Consider the following 17,661-nt stretch of genomic DNA (forward strand, 5'->3'; position numbering starts at 1 on the left):
TGAAGTTAAAGCTAACTGAAATGGTACTTAATCTACTGATCTATTTTTCCTTAGCACGCAATGATAATGACATTATCTCTATACGTGCACTGGTGAAAGGGTTACATGCAGAGAGGCACACTCTCTGCACACGGTGAAATGAAAGGTTTACCCCTACGTTCACTGATATAGTGCTCCTGCGCGAAGTGAAGCAGACATTATGCACCCAGTGAGGCTCCTACACAATGTGACTTTGACAAATGGACCCTCCGTGCAGTAATATAGCCTGCTCGCTGCATAAGATGATGGCCACGTCCGAAGTCACATTAAACAAAGCGTCCGTTCCATGCGGTGACATTAAAGATTCCCCTTGCATACTGTGACAGAGGAGAATATTGTGCCTCTATTGCACGCAGTGGCATATTAAAGTTCCGCGGTGCTTTCCACGCAGTGATGCTCCAGCACGCTGTGACATTTAAAGGGTTCCCTTCTGCAGGGGGTGTCACGAGCGCTGCGGTCCACTCTTAGGTTGCTGCGTCCTCCTATGCTGCTGCTGCGGGCGCTCGCAGTAGCCGGTCTCGCGGTCAGACTCACTGCGCATGCTCCCTATGCTTCAACCCTAGCGTCTGCTGTCAGGCTCGACAGAAGGAAGATGGCGGCGGCGCGGGTGCTGTGCGCGGACTCCAGGGTAACCCTCCTTCTACTGGTGCTGGGGGCTACTAGCTCTGTTGCACATGGCGCCAACCCCCAGATCATAACCGCGACCCACCACCAAGTGCTTACGCGTCGGGAAGTTCCACACCATCTGCGGAGCAGGAGGAACGCAGAACATGAGCCCCTCCAGGTGTACGGACAGGTGAGGCGGGACGCTCGCAGAGGGGGGGGGGGGGAGACCGTGCTTTTCGCTGGAGTAAGGAGGCAGGGAGCAACCTTGGCTAAATGGACCATATGAGCTCTATGCCCCTTTATGCGCAATTTGGCTGTCATGCGAGATTGCACACCTGTGCATCGATAGCGCTCGTCCTTGTAAACAACCCTGTATATCCGGGCGAGGACTCATCGGGACTTCCACGCAGCATCTAGTTGCATTAAATCTCTCAAAAACTTCTGCCAGCTATCCTGGCTGTCACCATCGAATGTGCTCCTTGGCTTTGAACGGGAGCTACTCGGACACCTCCACTGTATGTATCTGCATCACTTGCTTGCTTTAAATGTCTCTGCCGTCTAGTACCACACCTCTGCCCGCAACCACCCTAGCTACCACTAACCCATAACTGCAAACATCCGCTCTGGCACAGAGACAAACCAAACCATACCATCTGCAGTCGTTGCAGAACACCTTTCCGAGACCCTTCTATTAACCATCATTGTATTGTGCACTACCACCTATTTCTAACACTTAAACCTACCTATAAAAACCTTTCCCTACCCTTAATAATCCGGGCACTTCTCACCTACTTGCGTGAAACCTCTCAAAAGCCGTCTACTTGCACTGTCTACTTGTGCAAATCGTATCTGCCCACAGTAGAGAGCCCGGTCACTCATCACTGCACATACCCATAGCACGCCTACCTTTGGCCGTCCAAGAACATGATGTCCTAAAGCATCCTGCTGCTAGTACACCTTGCTGTGAACCTCCATCTGATAAATAAATTCATCCATCTCTAATCATAACTATGCTTGGTCACCAAATCTACCTGCATTAGAAAGCACGTTCTGCCAAATACCTACCTGTGAACACCATAGATTCCTCCAGCACGGTTGTTACCTGTCTAGTTTCCTCCGCCTCAGGGTATGGAATCAAACTTGACACCTCAAATCATTGTAACTGCATTAAAGCTATCAAAAACCAACTGTAAACAAGCCACCTGTAACAACCACAATTCGGACCATCAACCCTATCAATAAACACCCCTCTTGGTGAGGCAAATTAATCTGTCCTCGTTTTTATTTTATAAATATTTATAATGAAGTTTTCGTTTATGTACTTCACAACATATCAATCTGTCCACATTTAATCAATACATGTGCCTGCTGCATGCCTACCTATGATGAGTGTATCTCCATTTAGCTGCAGCCACCTCCTGTCACTATACCTACCTGTGATCATGATATCTTCTGCCAGCACTTCTACAGTGCCAGTAAACATAACTGCCACAGCGCGCTGAACTTTAAACACTGTCTCTACCTCTGAGTTATTTATCCACCGGCCACCTTTAATCAGTGTTTCTACTTGCCTTTAATTTAGCACCACCTGCTGCCAACAAACCTACCAATGACCATTAAGTTTACCTTTACTAAATCAACCTTGGCATCAATAAACCTACCACTGATTACCATAGCTATTACCAGCACCTCTCCCTGTACCCACTCCCTCAGGTTCCAGCAAGGAAATAAACACGACCACCTCTAATCACTGTATCCTTTAAAAGCATGCCTACACGTGATAACCATAGCTTCCCACCACCTAGCTAACCTCTGACCACAGTAGTGACCTTCAATCAATACTTGTAATCCAGTCTACATATAAACACAATATTTTTTCTCAGGTACCTCAGACAAGTTACCCCTGATCACTTACAATAGACAAGCTACCCCTGGTCACGTACAATTCAATCCTGCCTCCAACCAAACATCCTGTAAAATGTCTCTCTGCAAATACTCCTAATTCCCAATCAGTTTATACAACTCCAACAAACAGCTACTACAGTTTGGGTTGTTTTCCAGCCAAACTACCTGTAACATGTCTGGCTAAAACCATCTACAACTAGCTCAGCTGCCTCAAACCTGCATGCCAATTTGCTAGACATCTATCCATCTCTTTCCAGCTACCTGTAATCACTCAGACTGCATTCAACACCTCAGCCTGGCTACCAAGTTGAACATCTACAAGTTCAACCAAATTACTCATAACCTCTATAATAACCATTATTAATTCTACCTCTCTAGCTACATTCTTTCAAGATATTGTATCCATATCTTCTGTCATACCAAGTTACGGGTAATCAAAATAGTTTGAATTGATTTGCTTAGCTAAAACAAGGCTGCTTAACCATCTATAATATTCCTATGCGGATGACCAGTGAAACTCCAGCATGTTTGTATTCTTTCAAACCAGTCTTTCATGTGTTTTGACAGTTTAATGTCAGTGTCACATTCCTTGTAACCAGTCTACTTTTTTACGTTTCAGTTTCCTCTGACCTGGAGAGGATCTCAATTTTTCATAAGTTGGTGTCTTGGATGTTTCAGGCAGTAACAGTTAGATGCATTGATTGAGAAGTAAGGTTGTGTACGGAATGTTTTAAGAGAAGGTGTGGTTTGCTTAGACAAGGCAGGTTCAGCTTAGCAAAAATAGCGACAACTATTAAACATTTCCTCCATCTGCCGCCAACATATTTTCCTTCAACCTCTTTGTCTGCACTAAACCGATACCACCTTTTGGCCAATGCAAGTGAGTTATTAAATAAGTTTTTATAGTACTCGATTGCGCACTTAACCATTTCATAGTGTTTTCTAGCTTCACCCTTTTATTAACTTGTAACCATTCTATATTACACCAAACAATTTAGGTACATATAATTGCCCAGTACACGAGCAGTTTGTTTGCTCTAATAAATCCCATTGCATTATATTGATGCAGCAGGCCAGGCACCATCAACTAGCTTCCTTTAAGCGCTAAGCTTCGGATAAACATATTCGTTTAGCCAATCTTGATGAGTGAGAACATTTTAAGCCCTGGATCAGAGACTTTTTTGCCTCAGGGTCCTGTTACTGCAGCCTACATGTGCCCAAGATTGCAGTGAGCAGAGTCCAGGTAGTGGTAAGGAGGCAGACTAGTGCGGTCTCTTCCCTAAAAAATGATTTTCCCTACCTTTGATTGCATCTTTTCTTTTTTAAATGTCTTTAACTGGTTGTTACAGTTAACCTGCCTGTGATTGCATAATTTATCACCTGGTTTGTGTTTAAACTTGTCTTTTTTTCTGCCCGTGACTGCTTCCATTTAACCTGTTGAATTGTGGGATTTGCAGTCCAAACGCTGTAGTTTTTCCCTCTCATTCCCATGACTACCAGTTTTTCCCTCCAAATTTCTCCTTTGCTCTGTGCTAAGACCTGTATGTTAAGCAGTGCACCCCCAGCCACCATTTTGTGCTGACAAGTCAGTGAAACCAGCTCCCCCCTCCAACAACAGGGATATTCTACATCAGAGGGTGCTCTGAGACAGCAGTAATCTGCAGTGTGCTGTTTAAACTGTATTTAATAGGGACTGTGCACTTCGTGTTTTTGGCCAGGAGAGGGAGTAAAGTTTTATTCAAACAGTATTGTTAAAGGACAAGTTTGTTAGGCCCTTACCTGCAGAAGTCCAAAGTGTGGATTGAGACTGTCTGTCTCCTAGGAGATTTCTGAATAGAGCAGCAGCTTCCAACTCCCTGGCCAGCAAACCTTGTCTGAGGTAGCTGGGACCTTATATAGTCTGCTATTGTTTGGTACATGTGTACACTGATTGGTGGTTGTATCTGGTGTTTCTGTTGGATTAGTGTTGGTGTCCTCATTGGTTGGGTATTTGAGGGTTCTGATTGGTTTCTGGGTCTGTGATTCAATCAATGTGGGGTTGTGACTAGGGCTAGGGTTAGGATTTCTATTGGAAGTTGGGACTAGGGCTTCCTGTGTTATTGGTTATTGGGACTAGGGTGGGTCTAGGGTTAGGCTTTTAGATGGAAGTAGCGATTAGGTCTTCTGGTGTGATTGGTTGCTGGATTAGGTGTGGGACTAAGAGTAGGGTTAGGCTTTCTATTGAAAGTAGGGACTAGGGCTTCCTGTGCCATTGGTTGGTTGGACTTGGTTTGGGACTACTGGTAGGGCTAGGGCCTCTATTGGACTTAGAGATCAGGTTTTTTTTAACTGATTGGCTGCTTGGACTAGGGCAGATTGGCTGTAAGGTCCTGGTCTCCTACTGGTTCCAGATTTTAGGGCTAGTGTTGTGATTGGATAGTATTAGGGCTATGGTTCACATTGGCTGGAGGGGCCACCTGATTACTAGGGCTATACAAGGCCAGGGTTAGGGCGTCTCAGCTAAGTACGGAGAGGACAAGGGCAGTTGCCTGTTTGACACTGTTAAGGGCAGAGAGGACAAGGGCAGTTGCCTGTTTGAGCCTGTTCGAGACTGGTTGGGGCCAGGGCCAGAAATGCTGGCCATGTTCCCATTCAGTAATACCCACCCACAATTCATTTTCACTATAGATATGTACCTATCTTTGTGTATTGCTTTGTATAAACATGTAGAATAATTAAAATCATCATTGGTCTACATGTACTTGCTTCCATTATGCATCCATGTACCTCCATGTACTTGGATCTGAGTGTCTGTTACTTTTCTCCTGAAAAGCATATCCAAAACACTACCCTATTTCTCATCCTGTACCTCTATCAATATCTTTAATCTTCATATACTTATCACTTTCTTCAAATTTGGCATTTCCAATGCACTACCCTATTTCTCAGCCTATACTTCTCTCAATATATCTTCTAGCCCAACTTTCTGACTCAACTCAAACTACTTTCACCTACTCTTTCCAATGCACTACTGTATCTCTCACCCTATACATCTATCAATATATCTTCCACATCCACTCTCTCATTCATCCCAAACCCCATACCACTACTATGATCCCCAAAATAACCATTTCTAGACACTCTACTCCTCCTTGCATCATCTGACACCTCTTTTACTATACCGATCTCCCAAAACAAACCTCTCTAAACTCTTCCCTCTGACTTCCCCTCCAAAAACCCTTTTAACTCATCCAAAAGCCTCCTCCTACTGCTATGACCTAAAACAATAAAAAAAGTCCTTCACTCTTCTATCCCTCCACTATCCTTTTCAATCAAAATAACAGACTAACACATTCACTTCTCAAATTCCATATTCCACTATACTAACTCACCACTAATCCTTTATGGGTTCCAGAATAGCGTGCTACTCGCCAATAAAGTGTTTCACCACCCTATCAGGGTTACAAGCTCTATTAAAATGCAAACCTCTTTTCCCTTTTCTACCCCACCCCAACCCTTCTCAATCCTGACTAACATATCCACCACTCAAATGAATTTCATGTTTCACAATACTAATTCAGCACTAATCCTCATGGGTTCCAGAGTAGCGTGCTACTCGCCAAAAACGCTTCAAAACCCCATCAGGGGTAGCAAGCGCTATATAATTACAAACCTCTTTTCCCTCTTCTATCCCACCACCTACCCTTCTCTATCCAAATAACTGAATAACATATCCACCACTTAAATTACTTCATATTTCACTATACTAATTTTCAACACTAATCCCTTATGGGTTCCGGAGTAGCGTGCTACTCGCCAGAAAAGCGCTTCAACTCCCAACAGGGATCAGCGGTGCTATATGAATGAAAACCTTTCTTTCCCTTCTATCCCTCCGCTATCCTTCTCACTCCAAATAACTGACTAATATCCACCACTCAAATTACTTTCATAGTTCACCATACTAATTCACCACTAATCCTTTATGGGTTTCCGGAGTAGCGTGCTTCAACACCCCATCAGGTGTAACAAGCGTAATGTAAGTACAAACCTTCTTTTATCCTTCTGCTATCCTTCCCAATCCAAATAACTGACTAACCTATCCACCACTTAAAATTTACTTGCATGTTTCATTATACTAATTCAACACTAATCCTCGACGGGTCACGGAGTAGCGGGCTACTCGCCGAAAAAAGCACTTCAACGCCTCGGCAGGGGTAGTAAGCGCTATACAAATGCAAATACAATACAGTGACTTCAGATATGCCCAGCAGTAGCTCATTCGTCTATCTACGTTAGGTGCACCACTCTTCAACACTTATATTTCTAACAGTCAAATGTATCTCCAGTCTACCACTCGCAGATCTACTTTCCACCAGTTGCTCTTTGAATGGCAAATCAGTCTACCTTCAGTCCATTACTATCTTTGTATATGAAAGCACCTTAACCTCTTCAGATCAAGCTTTCATTCTGAGATTTTTCTTTCTCTCAACTACTTGGCTGCTGCACCTTCTGCGAGTGCCAAAGAATTTGTTTATTCCTACTTAACCTGCCTATCTGTGATCTGCCCATTGCTTTTTTTTCTCTTGAAACTGTTATGCACTTTAGCCTGTAGATGTAGAGTGGGAAGTGAGGCTATAAAAGCCTACTTTTAACTTTAATAAATGTAGCTAGGAATATATATATCTCGAAACGCGTTACTGAATTAAACCATCTACTGGTGTTGGTGCATACTCTGAGCGATTGCTTTATTGGACTTTGAACTTTGTGTGTGTGTGTGTGTATGTATATATATATATATATATATATATATATATGTGTGTATATTACCTACTGGCGGTCGCCAGTAGGTAGTTATAGTTAGGACCACGTTTCCATAGGAAATCCGCAACATTCTATTTTGAATAACTTTGGCGCCGGTCGACGAATCCTCGCGAATTTTTCAAAATAGGTGGGGCGCTACGCTCCGCTCCTACCCTGAAAGTCTCGGGGTGATTCGTCAAGCGGGGGCTGAGATAAAAGGGGGGTCCCAAAACGCGTTTTTCCCATGCATTTTTCCATAGGACCTTTAGACAGGGCTACAGCCCGAACGGCTGAACAGAATTACTAGAAATTTGGCAGAGAGGTAGTCCTCAGGTCAAGGAAGTGCCTTTTGTAGGTTTGGTGTAAATCTGTTCAGTAGATTCTGAGAAAATAGCCTTTAAATCAATATATATATCTGAGCCAGCTTACGGTGCGCTTACGGTACGCTTACCGTACGCGTACGGTGGCGTGCGCGAGCGCGATTCTGATTGGCTGTTACATCTAAGTAAACATTCGAATCGGTCGAAACCAGGAAGCGGCGGCCCCCATTTTCTCTCTCGCACTCTGAGGGGGGGGCTGTAAACAAAGGCAAAAAACATATAAAGGGGCTGTTTAGACAGCGCCCATGCACATAGCCATGTTAGTTGAGTCCTCAAAGATCCCCCAAGGCCAAAAACGGTAAATTTTTATTTTTTGAAAATTTCGCCGATCACGCTTACCGTACGCATACGGTGCGCTTACGCTAAAAATTTTAATAAAAAAAAAAACACTCTGTGCATGGCATATTATTGTCATCACTTACAAATTAAATTTAACAGATTACCTATCACAAGGAAGCGCATAATATGTCCTCCATGTGCGCACGGTGCGTAACGTGGGCACGCGGTGCGCGTAGCGCACTGCGTGCCCACCTTGCGTGTACGGCACTAACTGCGTAAAGTGGGCGCGCGGTGCGCGAAGCGCACCGCGTGCTCACTGTGCGCGCACGGTGCGCGCACGGAACGAACTGCGTTAAGTGGGCGTGCACGCCACGAATGGCGTAAAGTAACTTAGCATTTAAAAAACCGTACAAATTCACTGAAAAAACCATAGGTTTCACACACGTTATAGTTAGGAATTAGCATTTAAAAAACCTTGCTAATTCAATGAAAAAACCATTGGTTTCACACATGTTATAGTTAGCTGGAAATTTTACTGATAAAAAACCAATGAAATTCCCCCGTTATAGTTACTGTAGGCAACTATAACTCACGCGACCGTAATCCTCTGCTGATGACATATGTGTCTTTATGAAAAAAAAAAATTTGTAAAATATGTATAGCTAAAATTTAATGGAAGAAGACATGGGCAAATAAGTGTCTAAATACAGTATTAGCATCAGCAGAGGATTGCGGTCGCGTGAGTTATAGTTGCCTACAGTAACTATAACGGGGGAATTTCATTGGTTTTTTATCAGTAAAATTTCCAGCTAACTATAACATGTGTGAAACCAATGGTTTTTTCATTGAATATATATATATGTATGTATTGAAACAAAACACCCCTCCGGTTGGAAAAGGAAAGAGGCCACTCGGGGAAACCTTCAGGAAGCCGTTTATTCAGACCCCACAGCATGATGCATTTCGGCATAAATTGCCTTCCTCAGATGCTGCTACACACACACGATAGAACTCCACCCACGTCTTTTAAAGTGTCCTGCCTTGTCATCATTGGACGGTAAGTTCCAACCCCAGATCACATGTTCGTTCACCCAAAGAAGTCCAAAGTGAACTGCATTTCCCAGAAAGCACCGCTCCCCGGTGGGTGCAACGTGGAGACGGAATCACTGGTCAGGGCAAAGACGCGGTATTAAACATGGAGTGTCCCGGTAAAATAGTGTCCTCAGGCTCCCTTGGGTCCCCTTAACGCTCCAACCTCCAGTGCAGATGTCCGCCAGGCTGTGAGTCATCAATGCAGTGATTGCGGCTCCTCGTGCAGTCACGAGCTGCACCTGGCAGCAGTCCCTGGCTGAGACAACACTCGGGGCGGGCAGGAGTTGTCCCGATACCTCGAAGGAAAGAAAAGCTGCAACAGCTGGTGCCAGTGTCTCTCCTGCCACTTTGTAGAGCGGGGCCTCTTCTACACCTCTGGCTGGTGCACCAATTGAATTGAAACATGTATGTATGCATGTATGTGTGATGTTATGTTATGTTATGTTAGCAGTTTTGTAAAGCGCAACAGCTGCCCTGGCAACGGGGCGTCCCGGCGCTAGAACCATCGTAACCAACTGGGAGAAAAAAGAAGGGAGAGAACCTACATGGGGAGGAAGAGAAGAGTTTTGATAGCTTTGGGGAAAGCCAGTAGGTTGTCAATACAACGGATGTGGAGGGGGAGGGAGTTCCATAATTTGGCCCCTAGCAATCTGAAGGAGCGTCCTCCTATGCGACAGTACTTCGTGTGGGGGACCAGTACTAGGTGTTGCCCTTTGGAGCGGAGGTTGCGTTGGGGATTGTGGGGCGTTAGCAACGGGCGAAGGAGCTCTGGTCCCTCAGCACTCAGAATTTTATAGGCAAAGATAAGGGCCTTAAAATGGATACGGGCTTCTACCGGATATATATATATATACATACATACATATATACTGGCGGTCGCCAGTAGATAGTTATAGTTAGGACCGAGTTCCCATAGGAAATCTGAAAATTCTATTTTGAATAACTTTGGCGCCGGTCGGCGAATCCTCGCGAAATTTTCAAAACTAATGGGGCGCTCCGTCAGCTCCTACCCTGAAAGTCTCGGGGTGATTCGTCAAGCGGGGGCTGAGAAAAAAGGGGGGTCCCAAAACGCGTTTTCCCCATGCATTTTCCCATAGGACCTTTAGTCGAAGGTACAGCCCGAACGGCTGAACAGAATTACTTGAAATTTGGCAGAGAGGTAGTCCTCAGGTCAGGCATGTGCCTTTTGCAGGTCTGGTGTCAATCTGTTCAGTAGTTCCTGAGAAAATCAAAAGTAAAATCATATATATATGTGGGCGGAGCCTAACCACACATCTCATCCTGAGATCTGATTGGCTGTCAGCACTTCATCCAAGAAGTGTTGGCAGCCATCTTGGGACCAATATACATGATAGCACCTCATTAAAAAGCATTGCAGTTAATAGAAGGTTTTAAGACTTTAGTTACATTATAAATCATTATAAGATAGTACCATACTCATTTTAGGAATTGTGGTATGTTCTAAGGTGATTTCACCATGTGAAAAAGCCTTCTGCTGGGATATCATGATTGAGAGAAAAATATTTTCTCATGCTTTTCTCACAGAGGTTTGGAAGGTGATCTATAAGCTAAATTGAGAGCTTATTTTCTGTAAATTCACATTATCTTTCTCAGTCATGTGAGAATGAAGTCTGACATTCTCAGTAAAACATGTACATCCAACAAGGGCAGAGACTGTCAGTTGATTCCTTTGTGTTCTACTGCAGCTTCCCAGAGTGTTCCAAAGAACAACTAGAGCGCTAACAGTCCTACTTATGATAAACGTATGGCACACCTGAAGCCATCTTGCTTGGATTAAAGTGGTAACTCTTAAAACATTTAATTTAAAAAAGGAACAAAATGAGGGGGTTCGTTTTTCCATAAAAAGTATGATTAGTGCTGCAGAAAGAAAAATTAGGGCACATTTTGAGTGACTTCTCAAATCCTCTTCTATTTCATTAAAAAATTCTGACATGCAGACTGAAACATGCACTTTCAATACCAGCAGCAGTTTCCCCTGGTGAGCAGTAGCTTTACTACAGTGATCTAATGAGCAAAAAGAGTGCTAACATTCTGAATTTATGGCAAATGTGTGACACATCTGAATGCCTTTGGAATCAAAGTAAAAACTGAAAGTATTTCCTACTGAGGAGACTGCAGTAAATGAGGAAATTAGGAAACTTCATAACAAATAAGTCTGCCAAGATGGCCACCAGAGACAAAAGAGCCCAAATGTAGCCCAAATATCACCCAGATGTAGCCCAAGTATAGCCCAATGACAGAATGTCCCAGAGTGTTCTTAAAAACAACTAGAGCGCTTTCTGTCTTCATTATGAGAAAAGTATGGCACACCTGAAGCCATCTTGATTGGAATAAACTGGTAACACTTAAAACATTTAATTTAAAAAGGAACACAATGAGGGGGTTCATTTTGCCATAGAAATTATGATTAATGCTGAAGAAAGAAAATGAGGGCACATTTTGAGTGACTTCTCAAATCCTCTTCTATTTCATTAAAAAATTCTGACATGCAGACTGAAACATGCACTTTTAATACCAGGAGCAGACTTCCATGGTGAACAGTAGTTTTACTACAGTGATCTAATGAGCAACTAGAGTGCTAACATTCAGAATTTATGGCAAATGTGTGACATATCTGAATACCTTCATGATGGAATCAAAGTAAAAAAATGAAAGCATTTCCTACTGAGGAGACTGCAGTACATGAGGAAATTAGGAAACTTCATAACAAATAAATCTCCCAAGATGGCCACCGGAGACAAAAAAGCCCAAATGTAGCCCAAAATCACCCAGATGTAGCCCAAATATAGCCCAATGACAGAAGTGTGCAAAACACTTATTATTTTGTGTTTTTGCAGTGTTATATAGTGCAGACTTGTCAGGTATTGGAGTGCTTTACATGAGCATTGGTTACATCACACAAGAACAAATTCATTTTGGTTGTAGACATGGGGAGACTAAGTGATTTGACCAGAATCACAGAATGTCGAGTTGAAGCAGAAACTCCAACCTGGTTCCCCAGTTGCAAAGTCTGCAGTTTTGGAAGTAACACCACATCCTCTCCCCTAAGTGCAACATTTAATCAAGTGGTCAACTGGATAAAAAAACATAAAGGTAACAAATAATTTAAAAGTGCTTTCTCACTATTTGAAAACTCAGAAAATATGTCCTTATTTTAGTCTTTTAGAGCACTAACCATAATTTTGATGCCAATAAGACCCTCTCATATATGTAATTTCTAAAGGAAATGCTCTAGGTATTACAGTTTTAATTACATCAAGATGACGTCAGGCGTTCCACACTTTTGTAATAAATATAGAATGTTAGCAATCTTATTGTTCATTAGGATAATGTTGAGAGGCAGAGGCCAGGGGCACGGACTCTGAAAATTGAAGGCAGGTAGGAGGGTGCAAAGACAACAATTTAACCACACTGAGCAGGCAGGAAGGGCCGTGGCAGCACAACAGACTATGGAGGGCAGTGGAAAGGGGGGCAGGGGCAACATACCAACAATACAGGACTTGCAAGAGAGGCTGTGGCAATGTAGTAGACCATTGTGGGCAGAAGGAAGAGGCAATGGTAGTACAACCATACATGCCAACAGACCCGATTCAGCCAGGAAACGTCCAATGTTTTTAAGCTCAAATGTGCTTTATTTGATCTGTCTCCTGTCTACAATCTCCTCTTTTTCAATGTAACTCAAAGGGGAAAATCAAAACCCCGGTTTTTTTTTCAAAATCTCCCTCTTACCAAGTTCAAAATGTTCGCAAGTATGGTACATTGGATCATGGAAGGAAATGGGGTAGGGACATGGACTTTGATAACAGAGGACAGGAGGGACATGGAGAGGTGCACCAAACTGACCCTGCAGGGCAGGCATCAGGGTTTGCAGCAGCACAATACACCACACAGGGCATGCGGGACGGGAGTGCAGCACAACAATCCATAGAAAGTAAGAGGGAGGGGACAGGACCATACACATGGACAACAGAGAACAGAGGGGCAATAATGGACAGACAGGAGAGAAAGCTGCAGCATAACAGACCATAAAGGGCAGGAGGGATGGATCAGGGGCATTACAATGGAACAGACAAGCCAGGAGGGAGGGAGTAGGGGTCTGCACATGTAAACAGAGGGCTGGGGGCAAGGGGGCAGGGCAGGAGCAGCAAGATAGCCATGGAGGTCAGGCAGGATGGGCACTAGAAGCAAGACACACCATGAAGAGCAACAGTGAGACTGTGATGGCATACACACAGACCATGGAGGGAAGGTGGGAGGGGTTCAGGGGCAGCTAACTGACCACACAGGGAAGGTGGGAGGGGCCATGGCAGCACAGAAGACCATGCATGGCAAGTGGGAGGGTTAGTGGTAGCACAATGGCTATGATGGGCAAAAAGGAGGGTGCAGGGGTATGCACAAAGGACGATGGAGGATAGAAGGGAGGGTCAGGACCTGTGCACAGACAAGAAAGTTCAGGGGAAGGGGCCTCACAACAGACCGCACGGGGCAGGCAGGAGGAGCAGTTGCAGCACAACAGACCAGGGAGGGCAGAAGGGTGTGGCAGTACAATGGACCATGTAGGACAGGAGGAAGAGGATAGGGGCATGGCATGTGGACAGGCAGGGTGGAGGTGGCAGGGACAGGTTACAGTCATCTGACAATGCTAGGCAGGTGGGAGGGGAGTGGCAGCTCAACAGAACACTCAGAGTAGATAGGAGTGGCAGGTCCATGGGACATGGTGGGCAAAAAGGATGGAGCAGGGGCATACACAAAGACATCGGAGGGCAGGGGGAAGGAGAATAGGGGCAGCAAGCTAAGCACAGAGTTTAAGCAGGAGGTCAATGATGGGGCATAGAATTGGGCAATGGAGGGCAGGAGGAGTGGACTGGTACATCATACTAAATTGAGGGCAGTGGCAGCACATCAGACCATGCATGGCAGGAGGGAGGAGGCTAGTCCATGGATTCACACAACAGAGGATATGGAGGAGGGGGATGGGGCAGCAAGCTAACTGTTCAGAGAAGGCGGGTATTAGGAACTTTATTGTTTTTAAAACGTGTGTCTGTGCGAACTACTTAAAATATGAACAAGTATGCAGCATAATCTCACTTTTATTCAGGACGAAGAGGACGTTTTGTGACTGTGACTCCGGGCTCACTTGGCAGAAACACCCCCTGCCCCTCCACCCCTATCGCAAAATGTAATGCCCGTGAAAAGGATAGGTGAACACAGTGTTATATAGAACATAGTCCTGAGAGCAAGATTGAAATTGAAAACTAGATATAGTGTATGGTATAAACTATGCACCAAAAAGTGTGATATAAGATGAACCGGGCGTGAAATATAATATGCAATACATTGTGCGCAATGACAGATTCATTGGAGAGTGCGAGATAGCACAGGCACTAGCGCGTGCTATGCGATATGCGCCTTGGAGTGTAATATGCACAGGGCAGTGTTGTGTAACCTAACTAGTCTCTAAAGTTGTAATATAAAATATGTGCTGGGGAGTGTAACGTTGCATATGCACTGTGACAAAGATATGGATCCCAGATTGTAATATGTATGGCATAGCACTGTGCGTTATAACATAGGCATCGAGGAAGGCACGTTAGATGGGGCAATATAACCCGTGCGAAGACAAGTGTGGCATGACATATTCACGGGGTGGTGTTACAGTGCACATGGGCTAGAGAGTGTCATAGCATATGCACTAGCTAGTGGAATACAACACAGAGGTGTGTGGCACTCAGCAGGCAATGGTGGGTGTAACCACCACCGCTGCCAGGAGCGCGCTGTGACTCTCCAGTGATGTTCGTCCCCTTTCCAGAGAGTAAAATAAAAAGTATTACACATCCGGCAGTGGATGTGTGTTTTATTAACCGTGAGGGGGGTTTCTTACATAGTTCTGGTCGAATTTTTGTCGAATCCCCTTTGAATGGCTTGGTGTGCATGTGTATTAAATGTGCCCGTCAATAGCTACCCATGTTTGTATAAATACACGACAAGGGTGTCTACCGGGATTAGGCACGGTAGGGCATCAGACATGTCAGAGCTTCACTAGTGGTGTAAATACATTCCACGTGGATTCATTGTATGCATAGTCGCCTTTTAATGAATATCACACAAATCGTCATGGTGATAGGTACGTACGGTTTGTCCAGCATGTCCTAGGTGTGTCTATAAATATATATTTTTTTAAAAATAATAAAAAACAGTGGTCGGCCCTGGGGATTGGGGTCAAAAAAATATAATTAGGAGACAGGCCCTGGGGGATGGGGTCATCAGGGCCAATAAATTAGAATAAGAAGGGGAACCACACAGCCCCCCTTCTTAAAAAATTAAAATAAATAAAAGACTGGCATTGTGCCGGAGGCCACGCCCCCTCCTTGCAGCACTCTGCAAACGCGCCCCCTGGCGAGTTGTAAGTTGGGGAATTTATTCCTCTTCAATACTGAGGGTCCCTGAGGGCCAACTAGCCCAACAGGCATCTCCAGTATGCACCAGGGAGCTGCGCTGCAGACAGGTGTTCTGAGGCTAAGCCCCTTTTTACACCTCTCTGCAACGCAGCTCTGTGGCGCTTACTGGAGGTACCTAGTGGTCTAGTTTGACCCTAGGGACCCTTAGGATTCAAGGGGACTTAATCTCTCAATTTAGAACAGCCACAGGGCGCGTTTACACAGTGGTGAAGGGAGGGGACGGCGCCTGAGGTGACGTGTGCAAACACGCACTATGGCACGTTTTAAATTGGGGATATAATTTTCCTTCAATACTGAGGGCCCCTGGGGGCTAACTAGCCCACCAAGTGCTTCCAGTAAGCGCCACTGAGCTGTATTGCAGAGAGGTGGTCTAGGCCGTGCCACTTTTTACACCTCTCTGCAACGCAGCTCTGTGGCACTTACTGGAGGTACCTAGTGGGCTAGTTGGACCCTAGGGACCCTCAGGATTTAAATGAACTTAATCTCCCAACTAAAAACGGACACAGGGCGTGTTTACACAGTGGTGAAGGGAGGGGACGGGCCTGAGATGACGAGTGCAAAAACGCCCTGTGGCCTGTTTTAAGAGGTAGTTTTAATCCCCCTGCCCTATTATATACTAGGGGCTTACAGAGGAGGTCATGCTAATCACAGGGGGACCCCAACGCATAATGTTCCCTAGTGTATGTAGGTGTTTTCACTGTATTCTAAGTGTCTTTTAACATAGCACTGGCTCTAGGACTGGTTAGTCAGACTCAGTTACCACCATTATCCGTCTGAAAAAGTTGAGGGTACAGGATGATTTTGCAACAAGGCTTCTTTCTGCACTTCTTTTTTTTCTTTCTGTGCATTTTTTCTTCTTTCTTCACATGTCCTATCTCTGTAGGCATAGTTAGAAATTAGCATTTAAAAAACCTTTGAAATTCACAGAAAAAAACGTAGGTTTCAGGCACGTTATAGTTAGGAATTAGCATTTAAAAAACCTCCAGAAATTCACTGAAAAAACCATAGGTTTCAGGGGTGTTATAGTTAGCTGGACTTTTCACTTGTACAAAACCATTGAAATTCCCCCGTTATAGTTAGTTCAGCTAACTATAACTCGCGCGCCCGCAATGCACTGCTGATGACGTCACATATTACATCACTCATGACATGGTCAGTGACATCACTGACATTTTTTTTAAAATTTTTTTTTTGAGAACTGCATTTGCTGATCATTGTTCAGAAGTCCGTAAAGAGAGTGAACTTTTGGATCAGCCTCCTTTTCATAGTTTGCCATTGCTTAGAAGTGCTGTCCATCAGCACCATAGTGTTTTGTTGCTATTAGGTTTTGGTGACAGGGCATGAAGTAGTCCTTTTGAAGACTGCAGATGCAACATGGCAGGTAACTTGTAATTTGGAACCGGTAATGTAATTTGCCGTATTTATTTTACTGTCATTTTACTGTCATTTTAATTGCTGACTTACTGCTTTTTAGGTCTCGCGACCTGCGTTGCACTGCGCAGCTGTGCTCGCGCAGGCGAGAGTCCTTTTGTCCGGGGTTCAGAAATGGACCCTGGAATCGCACACGCTCGTGCGTGTGCGATTCCTTTTGTGCTACCCCATTGGCCTTTGCGTGTGTCTTTTTATAAAAGACTGCACGCAAATGGCCAAAGGCGGGCGTGTTGCTCCGCCCACGGCCTATTGGTGTCTATTACGCGCTTGTGCCCTGCATCTAGCACACGGAACCCTACTGTTTGTGGGGCCGTAGCACAGGGGCTTGTGTCTTTTGTGGTGACCGAGCGCAAGAGGCTGTGCTCTGGTGACATCAGGCAGAGGGAACACGACGGTTTGGGATGTATCGCAGTGACGGTAGGACTGGCTGCCTGGAAAGGTGACAGACTTCTGGGGCGTGCGCATGAAATAAACGCGTTTCATGGCTGGTTGCTGTATGCGGAGGTAGGTGCAGTGGAAGGGGGTCTGTGATATCTCGTTGGCATCAGATCTGTGCCAGCAAACCCTGTGTGCGCGGGTGAAAAATCGAGGCATAGATGGAATAGCTCGGCTTCGCAGCACTTCAACTGGGTGCGCTGCCTAAGGCAGTGCGGACCACAGAGCCTGTGGTG

General features: G+C 44.8%; 1 protein-coding gene across 1 annotated transcript in view; it reads left to right on the forward strand.

Moving 5' to 3' along the window:
- Positions 1-520: 520 nt before the first annotated feature.
- The window catches only part of SORL1 (sortilin related receptor 1), a 744,876-nt gene continuing 727,735 nt past the window's right edge, over positions 521-17,661 (forward strand). The window contains exon 1 of the mRNA XM_085645831.1: positions 521-835. Coding sequence (XP_085501957.1) covers positions 524-835 — 312 coding nt within the window. The 5' untranslated portion in view covers positions 521-523. The remainder of the gene's footprint in view (positions 836-17,661) is intronic.

This window comes from Triturus cristatus, chromosome 3_1 (assembly GCF_964204655.1).
Source record: "Triturus cristatus chromosome 3_1, aTriCri1.1, whole genome shotgun sequence".
In the NCBI taxonomy this organism is placed as follows: domain Eukaryota; kingdom Metazoa; phylum Chordata; class Amphibia; order Caudata; family Salamandridae; genus Triturus; species Triturus cristatus.